The sequence below is a fragment of the Eschrichtius robustus genome, chromosome 12 (assembly GCF_028021215.1).
Source record: "Eschrichtius robustus isolate mEscRob2 chromosome 12, mEscRob2.pri, whole genome shotgun sequence".
Lineage (NCBI taxonomy): Eukaryota > Metazoa > Chordata > Mammalia > Artiodactyla > Eschrichtiidae > Eschrichtius > Eschrichtius robustus.
The window spans coordinates 94,789,579-94,813,443 of NC_090835.1; the positions used below are offsets into that span (position 1 = coordinate 94,789,579).

At 39.5% G+C, this 23,865-nt stretch overlaps 1 protein-coding gene across 1 annotated transcript in view; it reads left to right on the top strand.

Moving 5' to 3' along the window:
* Nucleotides 1-23,865, top strand: part of KIF13A (kinesin family member 13A) — a 215,165-nt gene that overhangs the window by 123,062 nt on the left and 68,238 nt on the right. Inside the window, 4 exon segments of the mRNA XM_068557132.1 lie at nt 11,576-11,668; nt 12,530-12,710; nt 15,382-15,469; nt 23,386-23,520. Of these exon segments, the coding sequence (XP_068413233.1) occupies nt 11,576-11,668; nt 12,530-12,710; nt 15,382-15,469; nt 23,386-23,520 (497 nt within the window).

Consider the following 23,865-nt stretch of genomic DNA (forward strand, 5'->3'; position numbering starts at 1 on the left):
TCCTAGCTATGGCTGTTACCGTGGGGAGAATAGCCATGTTTGATTCTGTTCCTATGATGGGAGAGTTTATGGGCTCAGAGGTAGAAATGATTTCTGTTTCATATTGTTTAACTGTGCATCAAAATTTACATTCTAAGAGTTGACAGTAGCCAAAATAGAACCAATTTTTTAAGCAGACTTCCAAAATATTTGTTATAGCATATTGTATTGATTCATTATTTTACTATTCAAGTGTATATGAAGACCTCAGCAAGTGTCTTGTGTAGAATAAATACTCATAATTGTTAGCTGTTAAGTTTATCAAAACTGTGGAAGTTTTCCCTGTGGTTATGAGAAGCAGTAGTAGTTGACTATGTGAAAAGTTTGTTAGAGATTCACTATAAATGGTGCATGCCATCTTAAAAGACATTTATGAAACACTGACTGCAGAATCCTTCTAGATTTTTCTTTCTCTTTTACAGTCTTACAAATTCTTACCCATACCTAATCTGACAGTTCTTTTAGGGGCTCACCTAAGCATCCAAACTAGTTTTCTTAGAACCAGCAACTCTCTTTTTGCATTTGTTAATTATGTAATTACAGAGAAGTGTAACTGGCACAAACCAGCTCAGGAGCAAACACAACCGACCCTTTATGAGAACATAACTCAGCTGGTGGGAGTCCAGAGAGTTGTCTACCAGTTGGGTGATTTAGTGTGCAGTAAGCATGCATCAGTGTATTTTACAGATGGAAGAGAGAATGTTAATTGAGAGAATCGGGTAAGTGAAGGTCAGTTAAGAAAAATTTCTCTGAGATAAGTAAGCTAGGCTGATACCGTTACATTTTTTACAAGAGTGTGTGTGTATGCTTCTCTTTCTTCTCACCTCTACTCCCAGATTTTTTAATCCCACCCAACCCTGCCTTCTTCCACTTTCCTTTCTTTGTCAGCATCTATTCCTTAGAGTATATCTTGGCGCCCAGAGACATCACTTAACTTAGTTAGGTGTGTTTAGAGGGGTAGATAATAATAACAACAATAGACAATAGAGTTCTGAGCACTAGTTTCCCAGCACTGTGCTCATCCCTTTACCTGCAGCAGGTCATTTAATTGTCAAAACACCAAATCAGTAGAAACTGATATTGCCCCCATTTTACAGATGAGGAAACTGAGGTTCAGAGAGGCCCTGCTACTTGTAAGAGAGCTGAAAGCAGTGGTAAATGTGGATTTGGGTCAGTGACAGTTATGTGTGAAGATTTTATGGATTCTACTGCAATCCCAGGCTCTCCTCTCTTCTCTCTCATCCCAACAAGAGGGCTGTGCCTAGGGAATCATGTTATTGGAGTACTCTGGCTTGGAACCTAGCCAGGAATAATACTATTAGCATTCTCCCTCCTGTCAGAAGTTCTCCAGAGTCCTGAATGACTGTGTTTGGTTTGGGCTTTGTTCTCACCTCCCCTCAAGTGCTGTCAATCTTGTGCACCCCACAGTCCAGAAGAGATATTGAGTCAGGTCTGCCTCTGTGTCGGAGGGACACAGTGGCAAACACTGTCGAGCAGGTAGAGGTGCAGAACAGCTGCTTTTTCAGCAGTTGTTATATGTGAAAGTACCCTCCTGAATCACTCCAAAATGCGTTCTCTGTGAGACAGTCCTCACAGCTCTTTCATCCGGGGCCCCGACGCCTGACCCCTCCTCTGTGACTCAGCCACTTTATACGGCAACAAAAAAAGGAGCTGAGGTTCACTGCCAGCTCATGACTGGCCTCAGCGCTGTCAGGGGGTGGAAACATCCATCTGGGCGAGTCACCCAGGCCGTGCTGCAAGTCCTGAGGACTGCAGTGCTGATGGCTCCCAGATGCCACTGCGGAAAATGGCCCCGTGTCTACCTTTACCCTGCAGGCCCAGGTTCTCAGGGTCCTTTTACCAAGCCCCTTAATGGCAATCTTCTATAGTTTATTAAAACTTAAATCTCCTGTCATCAAGTCAGGCCTTTAAAGCCCTAGTTCCTTTATCTAAGCTCCGTAGTTTTTGGTCATTTAACTTAAACCAGGTTTAAAGTCACCGCATGTGACAGTTTCTGAGGGTTGCACTGTTTGAGGGAGAGATTACCTGAAACCTCGTCCAAGCTCGGCATTCCTCACCCCTTCAGGTATGTGTGAGGTGCCTGACTGGCCTTGCACTGTCCAGGTGCTCGGATTTAGAGCTGGGCCACCTGCCAAGTCCAGACTCATCACAGTCGCTGGGGCTGTCAGCCTGGTTAGGAGTGGAAAAACACCCTCACAGACGTGCAGGCCAGGAATTCCAGATCATAAATATTGAGCCTTACCATTTTTTTTTTCACTCTTAACTCCAGTGATAAAAGAGCTGGGGAAAAGAAGGAAAACTGGGGATTCTGTTTAAAATGATAAAATCGTGTTAAAATCCTGGCTGCTCTTCCACGTCACTACCTTAGAAATATTCCGTGCACATGTCACGTCCAGCCTTGTATCTCCATACTTAGTGCTTTTGTCAGCCATGATCTATGTGAGACTGCCTTGGTTCATGCAGACTGTGAATAAAACAAGGTTATGCCCTCTTATTTTGTTCTCCCATTTCCTAGAGCATAGCCCACTGTGATGTTTCACCCTGTTCCTCGTAAGCAGTCAAGTGTCAGCATATGCATGATATGCACTTTCCCTCCCATCCCTAGTTTCTATTCTTCTGGGCTTTGCTATCAGGGCCCTGCTGCAGTGAGAGAATTACCTTGGTTACTGAGCTCCCAATGCACATGCCTGGTAGCTTTGAGGCCATTGCTGCTGTTCCCAGGAGGGACAGGTTACGCACAAGTGTGGAGACTCAGGGTGTTAGCTTTTCAGAGAGCTGTATTATGTGTGACTCAGGGTTGGGTGGGTCAGGTCTGTGACTTTGCTTGCAGAAGTTCCATACAGGAACCCTCTCTACTGTTCTGACATTGTGTTGTGGTTGCTTTGGGCATGCCTGGGTTTTAAGACTTGTCCACACAGCTATAGGAGTCTAATCATAAACCCCACAGAGGAAATTGGCATCTTGGTCATGGTTATGAACAAGTGAGGTCAGATTTGCCCTGTGGATTCCCTGTGCCAGGCACGTGGAGCTGACTTCTGTAGAGTGGCCACCTCCTCTCTGGCAGGGGTCCTGCGGAAAAGTCATAGGCTCCTGGGTTGGACTGTGTTGTGCCTTTGTGTGGTTTGTCTGGGATAGAAACAAATTCTCATAGATCCTCTTGCTTCCCTCAGGACTTCTGAACTTGCCCTTCTGTTTCCCTTCTGGGCTGGTACATATTTCCCTAGACAAGTGGCACTTCGTTCCATTTGAGTGTGAACTGGAGTCGGGAAACATTTAGGGTAGGGATAGTGCATCTTTTATGGATTCCCTGATTCCCACTATCCGGCATAAATAGCTCTTTTTGTGTGTGTGTATGTGTGAACTAAGCTTCTAAAAGCAGTTGACAAATTGCTTTTTTTCTATGCTGAAAAAAGGGACTGCTTTGTTTAAATAATAAAAAGGAACAAAGTAAAAAGAAACAAATAAACAACAACACCTTCAGTCTTTTGGATAAACCAGACTCTCCTTAATAGACTGTATAAGGGTCTTTGATGGTTAATATTTTCTCTCCATCACAGAGTGACGTGTAGCCACTGTTCATGTTTCATGGAAAACTGGTTATGCTGAGGAGGACAGAAGACTGTATAGAGTCTACAGGGCATTTTTAGGCTTTGGTTGACAGTCTTCGCTTTTTTTAAATAATCGTTTGTTTTACCAGTGGTGGCTGAAAGTCACCAAACCAAAGAATTGATTAAGTATAACCCCAGCAAGGGATTCATAGAGCTACAAAGGCACCAGAATAAAAAAATAAAGGGAGCTCTACAGAGTATGTTTCTATTCAGTTTTATTGATATGATTTATTTAGTTGTTTTTTTCCCTCTACCTTTCTGAGATATCTTAATGTTATAAAAGGTAAATATTTTTCCTCCACTGGACAACATGGGTTGGCGTATTCTGACCCAGATAATAATTAATGATACTGTTCCTTCTTCCTCTCCTCATCATGACCCCCCCCAACACATACACACACATTCACACACCCCCTTCTTTCTGTCACGTGTGAGTATACCACCATTACATTTGGTCAGTGGAATTTTAAAGGTGGGACCACTAGAGGTGCTAGAGAAATAGCAATAAATGATTCCTTTAATTTTTTTTTCTAAGAGTAAGTGTCTCTTATCTTTAAAATTGGATTGCCTCACAGAATTGTTGCAAAGATAGAGGAACTATTGAAGGAGAAATAATTAGATGATTTCCTCCTTTCCTGCACCGAAATTAATTATAGTTGATTAAAGATTTAAGAGATGGTATTAATTATGGATATTAGCTAAAATATATTCTAGACTTATAATGGCCATGCACTATGGCAAGTGCTTTACTGTACTGCCTTATTTAATCATGCCAGCAACCCAGTAAGAGAGCAACTATTATTCCTGTTTTACTAGTGAAGGAGATCTTGCCCAAGGTTACATAGCTGATAAGAAGTAGAATTCAGATTTAGATATAAAACTGGAAAAACCAAAAACAAAACTAGAAGAAAATATGGGTGAATAACTATGTAATTTGGCGTAATAATAATCCAGAAAGATTTTGGAAGCATAACATATACCGTAGATGAAAATCATAAAGGAAAAGATGAGAGATTTGAATATGAAAGACCAAAAGCTTTTGTATGACAAAGAACAACATAAGACTGAAGGGTAAATGACAGATTGGGGAAAAATATGTACAATATATAATAGACCAAAGGTTAATATCCTTAATATATGATGGATATTTTAAAATTAATACTTAATCAATTACTAAACCAATTGATTTATAAAAATAAACATAGGACCCAAATAGTCAATTTACTAAAGAGTAAATACAAATGGACAGTAACCTAAGGAAAGGAAAATTTTAATTTAACAAAACAAAAGTCTTTTTTTTTTTTTTCTATTAGTCAAAGCCAGGAAGAATGATAATAGCCAGTGTTGAAGGTGTAGAAAAAAGATTCATGCATTGCTAGGAGAGTTAGTAATTTGATTTTTTTTTTGGAGTTTTGCCTAGTAAAGTCAATAGAAAAGTATACAAAGATAAATGTGTAAGGATAAATATTGCAGAAGAAAAGAAAAAGGAAATAATCTAAGTATCTATAATAGGTTGTATCAGTTAATAGATTGCATCAGTTAAGTATACAGTGGAAATTAAGCAGAGCTATTAAAAAATGTTAATGTTGATGAATGTTTGTAGAGGTGGGAAAGTATTCATTATTTCTTAAATGATAATAAATTTCCCTTGAGACATGAAGTCATAGTGGCAAAATGGATTCCATTCTCTCTAGAATCCAGTCTTGCTTAGATTTGTAAAAATACATGAACTTTACAATATGATTCTTCATATTTTCCCTTTTATAAATTGTGTTTTGGGATAGCTGTTTAAGGATGGAAAGGAGAAAAATTCTTTCCAGAAACACAGTATAATTGTTTTCTACTTTTTCATATTCCATTTTGTGTTTCCCAGAACGTTTTCCTTTCCTAGTTATAACTAAAACTTTATTAAATACAGTAAATCTCAATTATATTCTGTCTGTCAAATGTAACCATAAATAGCTAACTAAAAGAACTTGACTTTTGGGAAAGCATATTTGTACATTTATTGGAAATCAAAGAGACTGGTTTATTTTTTTCAGTCATATATATTTTGTTTCAATGTCTAGGAGGTAACTATGGGTGTCAGTAAAAGTGTAATCTGTAATTTTTATCAAAATTATTCGATGAGTTGTTACATATTATGTTGACACGTCTGTTCACACCCCAGGGCCTTATTTAACAAAGACTATTGTAATCTTGAGGGGCTCATTAGAATTTCAAAAACAGCCATACTTTAACCAAAGTGTAAACCCTACAATTAACTTTTTAAGTTCAACCAACAATATTTTGATGCCTCCGTCATCACTAATGAGGAAAGGGACGCCCAATTAAATACACATTAGTCTAAGAACAGTAGTGCCACCAGAACAATTCAGTAAATAAGAGTGTATACTGTGTGTCAGGTACTCTGCTAAGATGCAACAGCTCCTGTTTTCAAAGGAGTTCACAATTCAATGGTAGAGACAGACATGGGGAAAAAAAAATACTGCAGTGTGATGAGTTCTGGGAGTTTGTTTTAAAAAGAAACATACCACGGAAACCAGAGGTGGGAATAACTGATTCCCAGCGTCATGAAGCCTGAGTCACTGATTATGGATGGGCCTCAGTCCATCTGGGAGGCAACACCCACAGGCCCTGCCACTCGCTGGTGGCCCCATCTTGGGCAAATGACTTACTCTTTCAGAGTGCTGCCCTCACCAACCCCCCCACCCCCACCATCTCCTTATTGATAACAATCCATATCTAGGTATTGCAAGGGTTCAGCAGTATAGAATATGGAAAGTGCACTGCAAACAGGGCAGTTGACAAAAAAATACTTTTTTTCTTCTTAGCAGCATAAATAATAAAGGTATACAAGTTAAATAGGTTAATTTGTATCCTATTTAGTAGCTGCAATAATTTGGAAATAGGCCAAGCTGAAATTCATTCTTGTATTTTTTATATCCTGGAGAATTCTTTGATCATTTTTTGTTTTTAGTGCAATTTTAGTATACACACCCTGGCTGGTGGTGGTGTTGGTTTTTTCACCTGACACATCATAAACCTATTTCACGTAGCTCTATAGCATTCATTCTTGTTTTTTTTTTCAGTTAATGATTTTTTTTTTTTTTATGGCAACTCTGCAAGACTGAGTAGATCTTTTTTTTTTTTTAAGAGATTTATTCCAGACTTTTATTTCTTAGTTTCTTTTGAGACAGATCTTCCATTGAAATCACTTCCAAAAACCCAGATTTATAGAATTGCCATTACATGATGCTATCTTTTATTTTTTTTTAATTTAATTTAATTTAATTTATTTATTTTTGTCTGTGTTGGGTCTTCGTTTCTGTGCGAGGGCTTTCTCTAGTTGCGGCAAGCAGGGGCCACTCTTCATCACGGTGCGCGGGCCTTACACTATCGCGGCCTCTCTCGTTGCGGAGGACAGGCTCCAGACACGCAGGCTCGGTAATTGCGGCTCACGGGCCCAGCTGCTCCGCGGCACGTGGGATCTTCCCAGACCAGGGCTCGAACCCGTGTCCCCTGCATTAGCAGGCAGATTCTCAACCACTGCGGCACCAGGGAAGCCCCAGTTAATGATCTTTGGTTTTAAAAGATGATTCCTACCAAGGAAAAAGAAGACTTGTGATTTGCCCTTGCAAAAACATTGAGAAAATAATTCCTCATAATTCCAGCCTACTCAGCATCAGAAGCAGAAACCAGAAAGTAATCCATTTCACTACCTGATAAAAGAACAGATATAAATCCTTGATTGGTTAATGACTTCAGGCTCTGTGAAGCCAGGGTGAAAAGCTCTTTGACCACAGTGCTTCTCTGCAGTTGAGTCCTTTCATCAACTCAAGCTCTTGCTTTTTTCCAAGTTACTAAATATGAATCAAAATCATGAATTACAGTCAGGATGTTTGACCTAGCCAAGTCTTAAAGCGTCTTGTCCCCATCCTCACCCTACTCCCTTTATGGGGGCTGGTTAACCAGTGTGGAAGATCAAACGAGATAGCTCCATTCATCTGTTTGTGCCAAGAAAGCGGTGCTTTTTCAATGCCTTTGATGGCACTTGGGTCCTGGCTGAGGACCACCATCAATTCTCACAAGCCTGAGCACAGGCTCTGTTTAACTCCCCATCTTCTGCGCTACAGGGCTTAGGCCCAGGTTTAAGCCTGTGTTTTGGCATAGGCCTTGGGAATACACGTGGAATAAGGAAGGTCCTTTGAGAAAACACGTGAGAAAAGAATATTGATGTGTATGAAAGATCAGCAACAGGATGGGCCAGATATTTTCTTAGCACAAGACTCTATCATACTTAACTATAACATAAAAGCATCTTTTTATTGGACTATAGTTGATTTACGATGTTGTATTAGTTTCAGGTGTACAGCAAAGTGATTCAGTTATACATATACATACATCTATTCTTTTTCAGATTCTTTTCCCATATAGGTTACTACAGAGTATTGAGTAGAGTTCCCTGTGCTATACAACATGTTCTTATTAGTTATCTATTTTATATATTGTAGTGTGTATATGTCAGTTCCAATCTCCCTATTTATCCCTCACCCCCCTTTATCCCCTGGTAACCATAAGTTTGTTTTCTACATCCATGACTCTACTTCTGTTTTGTAAATAAGTTCATTTGTATCCCCTTTTTTAGATTCCACATATAAGTGATAATCATATGATATTTGTCTTTCTGCGTCTGACTTACTTCACTCAGTATGACAATCTCTAGGTCCATCCATGTTGCTGCAAATGGCATTATTTTGTTCTTTTTTATGGCTGAGTAATATTCCATTGTATATATGTACCACATCTTCTTTATCCATTCTTCTGTTGATAGACATTTAGGCTGCTTCCATGTCCTGGCTATTGTAGATAGTGCTGCAGTGAACATTGTGATGCATCTTTTCGAATTATGGTTTCTCTGAGTATATGCCCAGGAGTGGGTTTGCTGGGTCATATGGTAGTTCTGTTTTTAGTTTTTTTTTAAATTAATTTATTTAATTTATTTATTTTTGGCTGTGTTGGATCTTCGTTTCTGTGCAAGGGCTTTCTCCAGTTGCGGCAAGCAGGGGCCACTCTTCATCGCGGCGCGCAGGCCTCTCACTATCGCGGCCTCTCTTGTTGCCGAGCACAGGCTCCAGACGCGCAGCTCAGTAGCTGTGGCTCACGGGCCCAGTTGCTCCGCGGCATGTGGGATCTTCCCAGACCAGGGCTCGAACCCGTGTCCCCTGCATTGGCAGGCGGATTCTCAACCACTGCACCACCAGGGAAGCCCTGTTTTTAGTTTTTTTAAGGAACCTCCATACTGTTCTCCGTAGTGGCTGTACCAATTTACATTCCCACCACATAAAAGCATTTTTGAAAGTGTGTCTTCAGTGGATAAGAATTTTGACAATACTTTATTATCCTCTGAGTTTATGTGTGTGTGCACATACACACACATCTTTAGGTAGTCTTCACAACAAACCGTATTTTTAGGAAGCCGCTTACAGTTACACCCTTGTAAAAAAATCCACATATTCCACCAACATGTTTTAAATGCCTCTTCAGTAGAAGTCCATAGTTGAGAAATAAGGTTATATAAATTTGGTATATTTTCTTCTGATCCAGTTTTTTCTTTTTTTTACTTTAGCACACATAGATATTACACATACATATTATTTGACATAAATTTTTACATTATATGTACAGTCTGAACATGACTTTTTTTTAAAACTCAACAGTGTTTCTGAATTCTAACATTGTTTACACACATAGATTTGTTTTGCTTGTTTTTTTAAACATGGTGTGTAATATTCCATCATATAAAATACTCACATTTTACTTATCTACTCCCTTACTAATGGGCATTTAACTTGATTCCAGCTTTCATTATTATAAATAATGCTGCCATGAACATCCTTTTACAGGGGTCTCTTGTGGGAGTGGGTCTCTAGGGCAGATGCCTCACAGTGGGTCAGAGAGCCTGGGCATATTCCTTTTTCTTGGTGCTGTGAGGTTTTCCTTGGAACGGCTGCATTTGTTTATTCTCCCACCAGCAGCTTATGAAAATACCTATTTCTTCAATCCAGCTATATTTGATACTGTCAAGGTTTTTTGGGGGTTTTTTTGCCAACCTAATGATTGGAAATATTATTTCTTTTTCTTTTAAATTAATTAATTAACTAATTTATTTTTGGCTGTGCTGGGTCTTCGTTGCTGAGCCTGGGCTTTCTTTTCAGTTGCGGCAAGCGGGGGCTACTCTTCGTTGCGGTACGCAGGCCTCTCATTGCGGTGGCTTCTCTTGTTGCGGAGCACGGGCTCTAGGTGCATGGGCTTCAGTAGTTGTGGTACATGGGCTCAGTATTTGTGGCTCGTGGGCTCTAAAGTGCGGGCTCATTAGTTGTGGTGCACGGGCTTAGTTGCTCCGCAGCATGTGGGATCTTCCCGGACCAAGGCTCGAACCCTTATCCCCCGCATTGGCAGGCAGATTCTTAACCACTGCGCCACCAGGGAAGCCCAGAAATATTATTACTTGTTTCATGTTTACACTTTTAAGACTCCCATTCTGCAACCATGATATGTCATAATATAACAAGAGACTGCTAAAATCAGATGCATCAAAGAAAAACATATACCCAGAAGCTTATGTTCTATTGCTTTATTTCCAAACGTAAAAGGAATTGTCATTTGGATAAAAAGATTAAACTGACTCATTCTTGGACAAACATTTATTAAGCATTTTGTACTAGGCACTAGGATTACAAAGATAAACAGATTATAGTCTGACATCCATCAGGGGCTTCTCATTCCAGTAGAGGAAAGAGGTACTTAAACCAGTAGTTTCTGCACAGAGGAAGGCGAAAATCACTTTAGTTGTCTTAATGGTGGGGACTGAATGTTAGGAAGGCACCAATTTCAAAGGGTAGTAAATGCCTCGTTAAGTGTTTAAAAAGATTTTCACACCTTAATCTTTAGCTGGGCACTACCATAGTATAGATGGTACATGACAGAACTCCCCCAAGAGCCACAGTGAGCTGTAGACAGGCTCACAGACGGGAACCTCTCCCCAAATCCCCGCTGGGAACACAGGTGAGAGGTGCCTGTGCCCAGCACATCCCCTCCACCAGCAGTGAACAGTTGCTCAGCATCTGGCACGTACTTAGCACTGTGCTAGGGGCAGAGGTGCACACACACACCAAGATGTGGATGCGGTTCCTGCTCATCAGAAGCTCAGAATCCAGGTGGGGAGATAAGACAATTTGTGTTGAATGACACTTTCATACTAACTCAGGAAAAGAAACTAAACCAAATTCAAATGATGCTTCCATATGGCCCGCAGACAATGGACAGGAAACTTGAATGCCTAGAGAAATGTCTTAGAGGGAAACAGTGGGTAGCATCATAAACTGATCCAGGTACTGAGCTATAGTATAGAAGAGTAGATAAGCAAAATTGTATACAATAAGTTCTTTAGGGCTTCCCTGGTGGCGCAGTGGTTAAGAATCCGCCTGCCAATGCAGGGAACACGGGTTCGAGCCCTGGTCTGGGAAGATCCCACATGCCGCGGAGCAACTAGGCCCGTGAGCCACAACTACTGAGCCTGCGCGTCTGGAGCCTGTGCTCTGCAACGAGAGAGGCCGTGACAGTGAGAGGCCCGCGCAACGCAATGAAGAGTGGCCCCCCACTTGCCGCAACTGGAGAAAGCCCTCGCACAGAAACGAAGACCCAACACAGCCAAAAACAAATTAATTAATTAATTAATTTAAAAAAAAATAAGTTCTTTAATCCACAGCCCTACACATAGTAGATATGCAATACACTTAACATCTTTTTGGATTGAGAGAATGTGTTCATGACTGGGGCTCGGTTATTACTGCAAACATGTCAAGAAAAATCAGTCTCTTTAGTTTTTTTGTTTTGTTTTTTAGGTCAAGAAGTGGTTTTCAAGTGCCTTGGGGAAGGAATTCTTGAGAAAGCCTTTCAGGGGTATAATGCTTGCATTTTTGCATATGGACAGACAGGTAAGTAGCCACTTACAGTCGGTGATATTAAATGTGCGTTTCTGAAAACATAGATATAGAAAACACTTTGGGAAACCATAGAAAAATGCTTCTGACTTCACGGGTTTGGCTGAATTAGATGATCAAAAGTAATCCTCATTTTGAAGGTTTGACAGTTGTGGTAACTGAGTAATTTTAGTGTTAATGAGCAAAGCTAGTTTTAAACTATTAAGTGTCATTTTCCTAAATTATAGTTTTAACCTGTATTTGAACTAGGAAAATAGTTACCAGTTTCTCGGTATAAATGTTATAGTGAAAAACTGTAGAAAAACTCTTAGTATCATCTTCTTAGTATCATCCAGAGGACTTCACCAGGATATTAAACAAAAACAGTCAAGTGGCTCAGCCATTCGCACTCTGAGCCACCATCATTTCAACTATAAAGTTGGAATAAATCAATAAATCATAACAATACTGCCTATTGTCACATCACAGGACAATTAGGGGAATATATATCAAAGCACTTTCACAAATGTGAAATATTGATATTTTGTGGGTAAAATACTGTTAATGTTACTTGTTGGTGATATTTGATATTTACTATGTGTACTTTTAAAGATTACATATTTGTAGTTCTTACGTTAGTACGTATCCATCTGTAAAAGAGGTGCCCTCTGGGTCTCACAGTGAAAGTCAAACTGGAGGCCGTGAGTATAATAGAAAGAATAGTAGCCTTGGTGTCCAAGGGACTGGCCTTTGGGGGCCGAATTGTCTACTTCTGCTGTGTGACCTTGGCTGCTGTGTATGAAACACTTGTGTAGTTGAAGCATTACAGTTTACTTCCTCTTCCATCCTCCTTTCTTTCTGCTTGCCCTTCTCCAGGCTCAGGAAAATCCTTCTCCATGATGGGCAGTGCTGAGCAGCGGGGCCTCATTCCAAGGCTCTGCTGTGCTTTATTTCAAAGGATCTCTCTGGAGCAAAATGAGTCACAGACCTTTAAAGTCGAAGTATCCTATATGGAAATTTATAATGAGAAAGTTCGGGATCTTTTAGACCCCAAAGGGTAAGTTAGTGGTTGAAATTAACCTTGTAGTAGGGGTAATAATTTTAAATGATCCTGAAGTTAAAGTTGCAGGTGAGTATATGTATTTGTGTCCTTGGTCAGTACTCTAGTTTCAGTTCATTTACTGAGAAATCATCAGCTTCTCAAAGCCTGTTGGTATATCTAGTATTCATAGTTTCTTCTATATTCATGTAGAAAGTTGCTTACATATGCCATTTAAAAGGATGTTTTTACTATTTTGTTATTTTTGCCACTATGGTTTATTCATAAAAATTGAGTTAAAAATGACACATTGGTCCTTCCATTTATGTTGGAAAGTAGCACCTCTAAATTGGAGGCAAAGTGGTTGAAGGTTTCAAATGACCCAGCCTAGGCAAGTCATTCTCTTCCGGGGATGTACACTGGAATCACTTGGGAGGCTTTTAAGGATACACTGGCCTGAGCACCGCTCTAGAGCCTATGATTCAGTAGACCCAGGGAGAAACCAGGCATCTGTATTTTTTAAACACTAGGTGATAAAAACCAGATGAGTTTGTTTCATAGAGGAAGGAGAGGGCCATTTACCTTTTTATTAATTGAAATTTTTATTGATTTAAAAATAATATATATAAAAATTTAGAAAATAGGTAAATGTAAGAAGAAATAAAAATGACCTATAATTCCATCACTCAAAAATAACTGCTGTTAACACTTTGGTGCATTTTGTTCCTGTGTTTCAAATCTATGGGGTGGATGTGTGGTATGCGTGTTTAGGTTATTCTCTAAATACAATTCAATATCCTGAATTTTTTATATAACATGATGAAAATATTTTTAAATGTTTTTAGCAGCTGTATAATCAAGGCTATAATTAGAGGCATAAGATTAAAATTATGGAGGGAAAGGAAGTGACCCAATCATCAGAAATAGTTTTAGTTATTAACTGTTTAATGCATATGAAAGAACATTTACAATATATGTAAGGTTTAAAGAATAATAAAATCAATGACTGTCCTACTCACCGTTTGGCTTAATAAATGGAACATGACCAATATTTTTGAAGCCACCTGTATGCTCCTCTTTGATACTATTTCAATTGCTACCATTCCTACTATTACGAATTTTATGTTTCTCATTATCTTCCTCCTCTTTAAGAGTTTACACATAATTTTGCACAATTTTTGACTGTGTGTAAGTGGCGTCATAATACGTGTCCTTCGGTGACTTGCTACTTTTCCCCTCAATGATTCATTCATTCTGATATATGAAGTAATCACTTATTAATTTTTACTGCTCTTTAGCATTCCATTGTATAATTATACCATAATGTATTTATTCTATCTCCTGTCATTTGTGTGGTTTCCACTACTGTGCTGCTCTGAGCATTCTTGTACATTCCTCCTGGTGTACAAATGCAGGAGTTTCTAGGGAATACATCTAGAAGTGGAATTGTGGGTCAGAAGCTACAGAATCTTCAACTTTGGTACTGCAAACCTGTTTTCCGAAATAGTTGTACCAGTTTACACTCCCACCAGCAGTGTACAAGAATCCCAGATGTTAGACACCATCAGAAGCACTTGATATTGTGCTAGATTTATTTCTTCTTGCTCATAAATAGCATTAAAGAATCTCTGGTTGTGCAAACAGACTGAGCCGAGTTCTGAATCCATGGGCATCAAAGCAGCTCTCCTGAAACTGTGCACTTGGTCTGCCCTTGTTTAGAGTACAGCAGAATTGCTTGTTGTCACATTGCATTCTTCATCCTTAAAATAAAGTTAGTAAAACCTACTTTGTGGAATTGTGAGATTAAGATTAAGTGAGATAACTGAGAGGTTCTTAGGGAACAATGTCGAGACTTCAGGAAGTGCTCAGTCATTCTTAGTTTCTTTTTTCCACACTTGAGTGATGCCAAGCATTGACTCTTGACTTGAAAAGTGATTAGTATCTGATGAAAAAGGTGACGTATACAATATGGCTATAATATATATTATAGCTTTGCTTTTCATCTCAATTATCTATTGATAAGCTCTTCAAATGGGTCCCAAACCAGGATTGCCATTTAAAAATTCAAAAGAGCCCTAAAATCTTCACCAGCAGAGCCAATTCTAAATATAGGATAAATATCAGTAACTACAAACAACTGCTATACTATAACATTACTTTCTGTATAAAATGGTCAGCACAGAAGCAGCGTAAATCAATGCTGCTGATCTGAAAAGGTAAATTAAAACACTTTAATATAGTTCACTACTTGCTCAAAACTTTAAGACATTACTTACTGAGGATATGCTTATTTGTAGAATAGCCTGAGGGTTAAATTCAATTCTGGCATGTTCTTTGCTTCATTTTCTTTTTTTCCCTCCTCCCACATGAAATTGAAGTTCATCTACTAAAGCAAGTTGGCCTAACATAGTATTCTGTGTGCTGGCTGTTTAGTTTGGGAGTAGAGATAGAATTTTGTAAATAGTACGTTACTTTAAATAGAAATCAGAGTATAAAAGACATTCCTCATAAGGAATGCTGTTTTGCTAATCCAAATAAAATAGCTTTTAGAATACTTTCTGATCGTTAAAAAAAAAATCCTTTGAAATTGCAATCTTAGTTTCTGAGTACTTTTAAAAGTACTTTCTTTTTAGAAAGAAAAGCTCAAGTTGGGTCTGACTCATTCATTCCTTTTTCCTTTCTCTCGAAGGAGTAGACAGTCTCTTAAAGTTCGAGAGCATAAAGTTTTGGGACCATATGTAGATGGTTTATCCCAACTGGCTGTCACTAGTTTTGAGGTAAGTGCCATTAAAAAAAAAAGTCATTTAAAAACTGACAGTAAATTGAAGTATGTAGGTAATGTTGAATATATTTTTATGTGAATGCTTTATAGCATATTGATACCGTTCATGGTCTCAGAAACCCAGTATTAACCACCCCAAACAGAAAGAAAGGGCTTTAATCACACTCTTCAGCCTGCTTGGTTGTGAAGGGTTTGCAGTATTGTTGGGAGGCCCAGTGTTTTGAGATTGCTGAATATTTTCACTAATAGCACTCTGCTGAAACAGTTCTCCCTGAAGTTTCCAGTGATGTCCTTCTGGACAAATATAAACAGTATTTGGTAGTTATTTCAACCCTTTCTCTTTGACAGGGTCTCCTGCCTTAGTTTGCATTACTTTTCACTCTTCGGGTTCTTCTATTTTTCTGAATCAATCCTTCCTCCATTGACCCGTTTCCTTTTCCTACTCCTTGACTTTTATGCCTTCTCATGTCCTGGCTCTATGTTTTGTCCCTATTTTTATTGTCATTACTTTGGAAATCCCAGAAAAGAAACTGCTGTCTATTGCTGAAGAATACCGATAAATAAATGAAGGAGCACATATATCCCTCCACTTAGAAGTGCCATCTATGTGTTGTGTTTGTCTTTGCATCATTTCAGACTCAGTAGGACTAAAATTAATCTGCGAGATAACTCTCTCCAGCCATTTAAACATAGACAGTTCTATTATTGCTTAGATGAGAAATAAAGTGCAGTCATTACTTTGAAAACACTGAGATCCTGAAATGAACAAAGACCCTCTGGCATGAAGGTGCTAAGTCAGTACTTTTGCTAAGGTGCCTGGCTCGTAGCTCAGTGTTATAAGGATCAATGTCCATCTCCTCCTGTCGCTCATTAGTAAGAGCGGGGGAATTTGTGATTTGCATTCACCTCTGCCTCTTATTAGGTGTGGGAAGAGTTATTTGACCTCCATGAACTTCAGTGTCCTTGTGTGTAAAATCAGGAAAATACTTCTTTTATAAGGTTCAGTCATCAAAAATTGTTTAAGAGCCATAGGTTCTGGGTGTCCTAAAGCAGGTGTACAGAGTCGAAGAAGGAAAGTTCCCTGTCCTGGGAGAGCCACGGTGTTGGAGGAGGGCGGCAAATAATCAAGCAGTAGAGAGCTGTGCAGGAGAGTTAGAATAAAACAAGGTAACTACCGTTATTGAGTATCTGGAACGCTCAGTAAATATTAGCTCTTTTCTCCTTAGTAACTTGCAAAGGGAAAAATAGGTACTTAACAGAGAAAGAAGACAATTGCAGGATGGAAAGAATGGGGGAGTGACAGAGTCAAGATGGTGGCGTGGGAAGACGCGGAGTTAGCGTGTCCCCACAACTAGGGCACCTGCGTGCCACTGGTGGGGGACTCTGACACACAAGTAGATGGGAGGAACCCCAAAGTGAACCAGTAGGATGTAGGGGGACTGAGGGGGGAGGAGAAGTGGAGGCCAGACAGGATCGGCACCCCTGAGACCGGGGAGATCAGGAGAAGCAGGCAGAAGGGACTCTCTGGGAATAGCGGGAGAGGAGCGGAGGGCGGATACCTGGCCCACTTGGGCCGGGGAGCCTGCTGAGCTCCCAAGCTGGCACCCCCTGGCCCAAAGCCCCATCCAGGCCACATGGGTCCTGGGAGCAAGGAGGGAGTCCGGGGAGATCAGGAGAGACAGGCGGGAGGAGCCATCCAGGAGGAGTGGAGGGCGATTGCCCTGCCCACTTGGGCACAGGGAGCCTGCTGATCTCCCAGGCTGGTCCCCTGCCCTCCAAAGCCCTCTCCAGGCCGAGTAGGTCCTTGGGGGCATAGGAGGGAGGCCAGGTAGATCAGGAGAGGGAGGGAGGAAGGTCCCTCCCAGACCAGAGGAGCGGGAGAGGAGAGGAGGGCGTTTGGCCCGCCCACTCGAGCCCAGGAAGCCTGCTGGGCTCCCAGGTGAGGTCCCCTGCCCTCTGAGACCAGGGGTGGGGAGCATGCCTGGGCCCCTTCTGTTCCTTGAGACTAAGCCCCACCCCCACCCCCGCCAGCTCCCAGGGCCTTTTCCAGCCCTGGGGGTCCTGAGCATTGGCCCCACCCACCACCCAAACCTTGCCCTTGCTTAGGCCCCACCCTCCACAGCCAAGGCCTTCCTCCCCTCCCCCCCTTTTTTTTTGCCACCCCAGGTCACTTGCAGGATCTTGGTTCATGAGCCTGGGTTCAGGCCAAAGCTCCTGTGGTGGGAGCTCCAAATCCGAACCACTGGACTAACAGAGAACCTCAGACCCCAGGGAATATTCATTGGAGTGAGGTCTCATGGAGTTCCTCATCTCAGCACCAGGACCCAGCTCTACCCAATAGCCTACAAACTCCACTGTTGGAAGCCTCAGGCCAAACAACCAGTAAGACAGGAACACAATCCCACTCATAAAAAGAAAAACCAAAACCAAAATGAGATGGCAAAAAAATATGTCACAGATGAAGGAGCAAGGTAAAAACCTACAAGACCAAATAAGTGAAGAGAAAATAGGCAATCTACCTGAAAAAGAATTCAGAGTAATGATAGTAAAGATGATCCAGAATCTTGGCAATAAAATGGAGGCACAGATTGAGAAAATACAAGAAATGTTTAACAAAGATCTAGAAGAACTAAAGAACAAACAAACAGAGACAAACAACACAATAACTGAAATGAAAAATACACTAGAAGGAATCAATAACAGAATAACTGAGGTAGAAGAACGAATAAGTGAGCTGGAAAACAAAATGATGGAAATAACTGCCGAGGAGCAGAATAAAGAAAAAAGAATGAAAAGAATTGAAGACACTCTCAGAGAACTCTGGGACAACACTAAATGCAGCAACATTTGAATTATAGGGGTCCCAGAAGAAGAGAAAAAGAAAGGGACTGAGAAAATATTTGAAGAGATTATAGTTGAAAACTTCCCTAACATGGGAAAGGAAATAGTTACCCAAGTCCAGGAAACACAGAGAATCCCATGCAGGATAAACCCTAGGAAAAACACCAAGACACATATTAATCAAACTAACAAAAATTAAATTCAAAGAAAAAATATTAAAAACAACAAGGGAAAAACAAAAAATAACGTACAAAGGACTCCCCATAAGGTTCCAGCTGATTTTTCAGCAGAAACCCTCCAGGCCAGAAGGGAGTGGCAGGATATACTTAAGGTGATGAAAGGGAAAAACCTACAACCAAGATTACTCTACCCAGAAAGGATCTCATTCAGATTTGATGGAGAAGTCAAAAGCTTTTCAGACAAGCAAAAGCTAAGAGAATTCAACACCACTACACCAGCTTTACAACAAATGTTAAAGAAACTTCTCTAAGCAGGAAACACAAGAGAAGAAAAAGACCCACAAAAACAAACCCAAAACAATTAAGAAAATGGTAATAGGAGCATGGTACTGATAATAACCTTGAATGTAAATGGGTTAAATGCCCCAACCAAAAGACACAGACTGACTGAATGGATACAAAAACAAGACCCATATATATGCTGTCTGCAAGAGACCCACTTCAGACCGAGGGTCACATACAGACTGAAAGTGAAGGGATGGAAAAGGATATTCCATGCAAATGGAAATCACAAGAAAGCTGGAGTAGCAATACTTGTATCAGATAAAATAGACTTTAAAGTAAAGACTGTTACAAGAGGTAAGGAGGGACACTACATAATGATCAAAGGATCAATCCAACAAGAAGATATAACAGTTATAAATGTTTATGCACCCAACATAGGAACACCTCATTACATAAGGCAAATGCTAACAACCATGAAAGGAGAAATCGACAGTAACACAATAATAGAAGGGGACTTTAACACTCCACTTACACCAATGGACAGATCATCCAAACAGAAAATAAATAAGGAAACACAAGCTTTGAATGACACAATAGACCAGATAGATCTAATTGATGTTTATAGAACATTCCACCCAAAAGTGGCAGAATACACTTTTTTCTAAAGTGCACATGGAACATTCTCCAGGATAGATCACATCTTGGGTCACAAATCAAGCCTTCGAAAATTTAAGAAAATTGAAATCGTATCAAGCATCTTTTCCGACCACAACGCTATGAGATTGGTAGTCGATTAAAGGAAAAAAACTGTAAGAAACACAAATACATGGAGGCTAAACAGTGGACTACTAAATAACCAAAAGATCACTGAAGAAATCAAAGAAGAAATTTAAAAATACATAGAAACAAGTGACAACGAAAACACGACAACCCAAAACCTATGGGATGCAGCAAAAGCAGTTCTAAGAGGGAAGTTTATAGCAATACAGTCTCACCTCCAAAAACAAGAAAAATCTCAAACAATCTAACCCTACACTTAAAATAACGAGAGAAAGAAGAACAAAGAAAACCCAAAGTCAGTAGAAGGAAAGAAATCATGAAGATCAGAGCAGAATTAAATGAAATAGAAACGAAGAAAACAATAGCAAACATCAATAAAACTAAAGCTGATTCTTTGAGAAGATAAACAAAATTGATAAACCCTTAGCCAGACTCATTAAGAAAAAAAGGGAAAGGATGCAAATCAATAAAATTAGAAATGAAAAGGGAGAAATCACAACTGACACTGCAGAAATACAAAGGATGATAAGAGACTACTACAAACAACTATATGCCAATAAAATGGACAACCACGAAGAAATGGACAAAGTCTTGGAAAGGTACAATTTTCCAAGACTGAACCAGGAAGAATTAGAAAATATAAACAGACCTATCACAGGTAATTAAATTGAAACTGTAATTTAAAATCTTCCAACAAACAGAAGTCCAGGACCAGATGGCTTCACAGGTAAATTCCATCAAACATTTAGAGAAGAGCTAACACCAGTCCTTCTCAAACTCTTCCAAAAAATTGCAGAGGGAGAAACACTCCCAAATTCATTCTACAAAGCCACCATCACCCTGATACTAAAACCAGAAAAAGATATCACAAAAAAAGAAAATTATAGACAAGTATCACTGATGAACATAGATGCAAAAATCCTGAACAAAATACTAGCAAACAGAATCCAACAGCACATTAAAAGGATCATACACCATGATCAAGTGGGATTTATCCCAGGGATTCAAGGATTCTTCAGTATACGCAAATCAATACAACACATTAACAAGTTAAGGAATAAAAACCATATGATCATCTCAATAGATGCAGAAAAAGCTTTTGACAAAATTCAACACCTGTTTATGATAAAAACTCTCCAGAAAATGGGCATAGAGGGAATCTACCTCAACATAGTAAAAGCCATATATGACAAACCCACAGCAAACATCATACTCAATGGTGAAAAACTGAAAGCGTTTCCACTAAGATCAGGAACAAGACAAGGATGTCCACTCTCGCCACTCTTATTCAACATAGTTTGGAAGTCCTAGCCTCAGCAGTCAGAGAAGAAAAAGAAATAAAAGGAATACAAATTGGAAAAGAAGAAGTAAAACTGTCACTGTTTGCCGATGACATGATACTATACATAGAAAATCCTAAAGATGCCACCAGAAAACTACTAGAACTAATCAATGAATTTGGTAAGGTTGCAGGATACAAAATTAATGCACAGAAATCTCTGGCATTCCTATACACTAACAACAAAAACTCAGAAAGAGAAATTAAGGAAACACTCCCATTTACCATTGCAACAAAAAGAATAAACTACCTAGGAATAAACCTGCCTAAGGCGTCGAAAGACTTGTACTCAGAAAACTATAAAACACTGATGAAAGAAATCAAAGATGACATAAACAGGTGGAGAAATATACCGTGTTCTTGGATTAGAAGAATCAGTATTGTGAAAATGACTATACTACACAAAGCAATATACAGATTCATTGTAATCCCTATCAAACTACCAATAGCATTCTTCACAGAATTAGAACAAAAAATTTTACAATTCGTATGGAAACACAAAAGACCCCAAATAGCCAAAGCAATCTTGAGAAAGAAAAACGGAGTTGGAGGAATCAGGCTCCCTGACTTCAAATTATACCACAAAGCTACAGTAATCAAGACAGTATGGTACTGGCACAGAAACAGAAATATAGATCAGTGGTGCAGGATAGAATGCCCAGAGATAAACCCACGCACATATGGACACCTAATTTACGACAAAGGAGGCAAGAACATACAATGGAGAAAAGACAGCGTCTTCAATAAGTGGTGCTGGGAAAACTACCACTACATGTAAAAGAATGAAATTAGAACACTCCTTAACACCATACACAAAAATAAACTCCAAATGGATTAAAGACTTAAATGTAAGACCAGACACTATAAAACTCTTAGAGGAAAACGCTCTTTGACATAAACCACAGCAAGATCTTTTGTGACCCACTTCCTAGAGTAAAGGAAATAAAAACAAAAATAAACAAATGGGACTTAATTAAACTTAAAAGCTTTTGCACAACAAAGGAAACCATAAACAAGACAAAAAGACAACCCTCAGAATTGAAGAATATATTTGCAAATGAAACAACAGACAACAGATTAATCTACAAAATATACAAACAGCTCATGGAGCTCAATATCAAAAAAACAATCCAGTTAAAAAATGGGTGGAAGACCTAAATAGATATTTCACCAAGGAAGACATACAGGTGGCCAAGAGGCACATGAAAAGATGCTCAACGTCACTAATTATTAGAGAAATGCAAATCAAAACTACAATGAGGTATCACCTCACCCCACTCAGAATGGCCATTATCAAAAAATCTAGAAACAATAAATGCTGGAAAGGGTATGGTGAAAAGGGAACCCTCCTGCACTGTTGGTGGGAATGTAAATTGATACAACCACTATGGAAAACGGTATGGATGTTCCTTAAAAAACTAAAAATAGAATTACCATATGACCCAGCTATCCCACTACTGAACATATACCCTGAGAAAACCACAATTCAAAAAGAGACATGTACTACAATGTTCATTGCAGCACTATTTACAATAGCCAGGACATGGAAGCAACAACCTATGTGTCCATCCACAGATGAATGGATAAAGAAGATGTGGCACACACATACAATGGAATATTACTCAGCCATACAAAGAAACGAAATTGAGTTATTTGTAGTGAGGTGGATGGACCTAGAGACTGTCATACAGAGTGAAGTAAGTCAGAAAGAGAAAAACAAATACCATATGCTAATGCATATATGTGGAATTAAAAAACAAAAAACTGGTACTGATGAACCTACTTGCAGGGCAGGAATAAAGAGGTAGACATAGAAAATGGACTTGAGGACATAGGGTGGGAGGGCAAAGCTGGGGAGAGGTGAGAGTAGCATCGACGTATGTACACTACCGAATGTAAAATAGTTGGCTGGTGGGAAGCAGCAGCATAGCACAGGGAGATCAGCTCGGTGCTTTGCAATGACCTAGAGGGGTGGGATAGGGAGGATGGGAGGGGATATGGGGACATGTATATGCATATGGATGATTCGCTTTGTTGTGCAACAGAAACTAACACAGTATTGTGAAGCAATTATACTCCAATAAAGATCTATTAAAAAAATAGAGTAAAATAAAACCTCTGCTGAGCACAGGGAATTCTACTCAATACTCTGTAATGACCTCTATGGGGAAGGAATCTAAAAAACGAGCGGATGTATGTATATGTATAACCGAATCACTTTTCTGTACAGCAAAATACTAACACAACATTGTAAATCAACTATACTCCAATAGAAATTTTAAAAAATAAATAAAAAGAATGGGGAAAACATTTCATCCACTAGAAAGCACTGAGGGAGTGGAAGCTCAAAACAGGCTCTATGGAGAAGCAGGAGGTTTATATGGAAGGGTGGTGACAGATGCGTCATAATTAACACATGTGCTTGGTGGGCAGGATGCTGTTCTTGGGTTTTTTGCTCCTAATGTTTTCCTTGTGCTTTGCCTCTAGGATATCGAGTCATTGATGTCTGAGGGAAATAAGTCTCGGACGGTAGCTGCGACCAACATGAATGAAGAAAGTAGCCGCTCCCATGCTGTGTTCAACATCATCATCACACAGACGCTGTATGACCTACAGTCTGGGGTGAGGGATCGGGTAGAACCTTCGGTAGCAGTGAAAGAACTCTACCTGCATGAGTGAACTGTTTCATGACTGGATTCAGTTCCTGAGAACTGTATGCCAGCTCTTCTACTTACTAGATGAGCTACTTTGCTTACATCATTTAATTTGTTAGGTCTTACTTTATACATAACATTTTTAAAAAAATTGGATTCCTTGTATAAACTCCCTAAAGAACGTGATGATGTCACCGTACAGCTTTTACTATGTATCCTTTCATACTGAAATTCCCCTAAAAACAACTGGGTTTACTTCATAGTCATTAAGGGATATTAAAGAGGAAACAGCAACATTTAGCCTAAAGAAAGC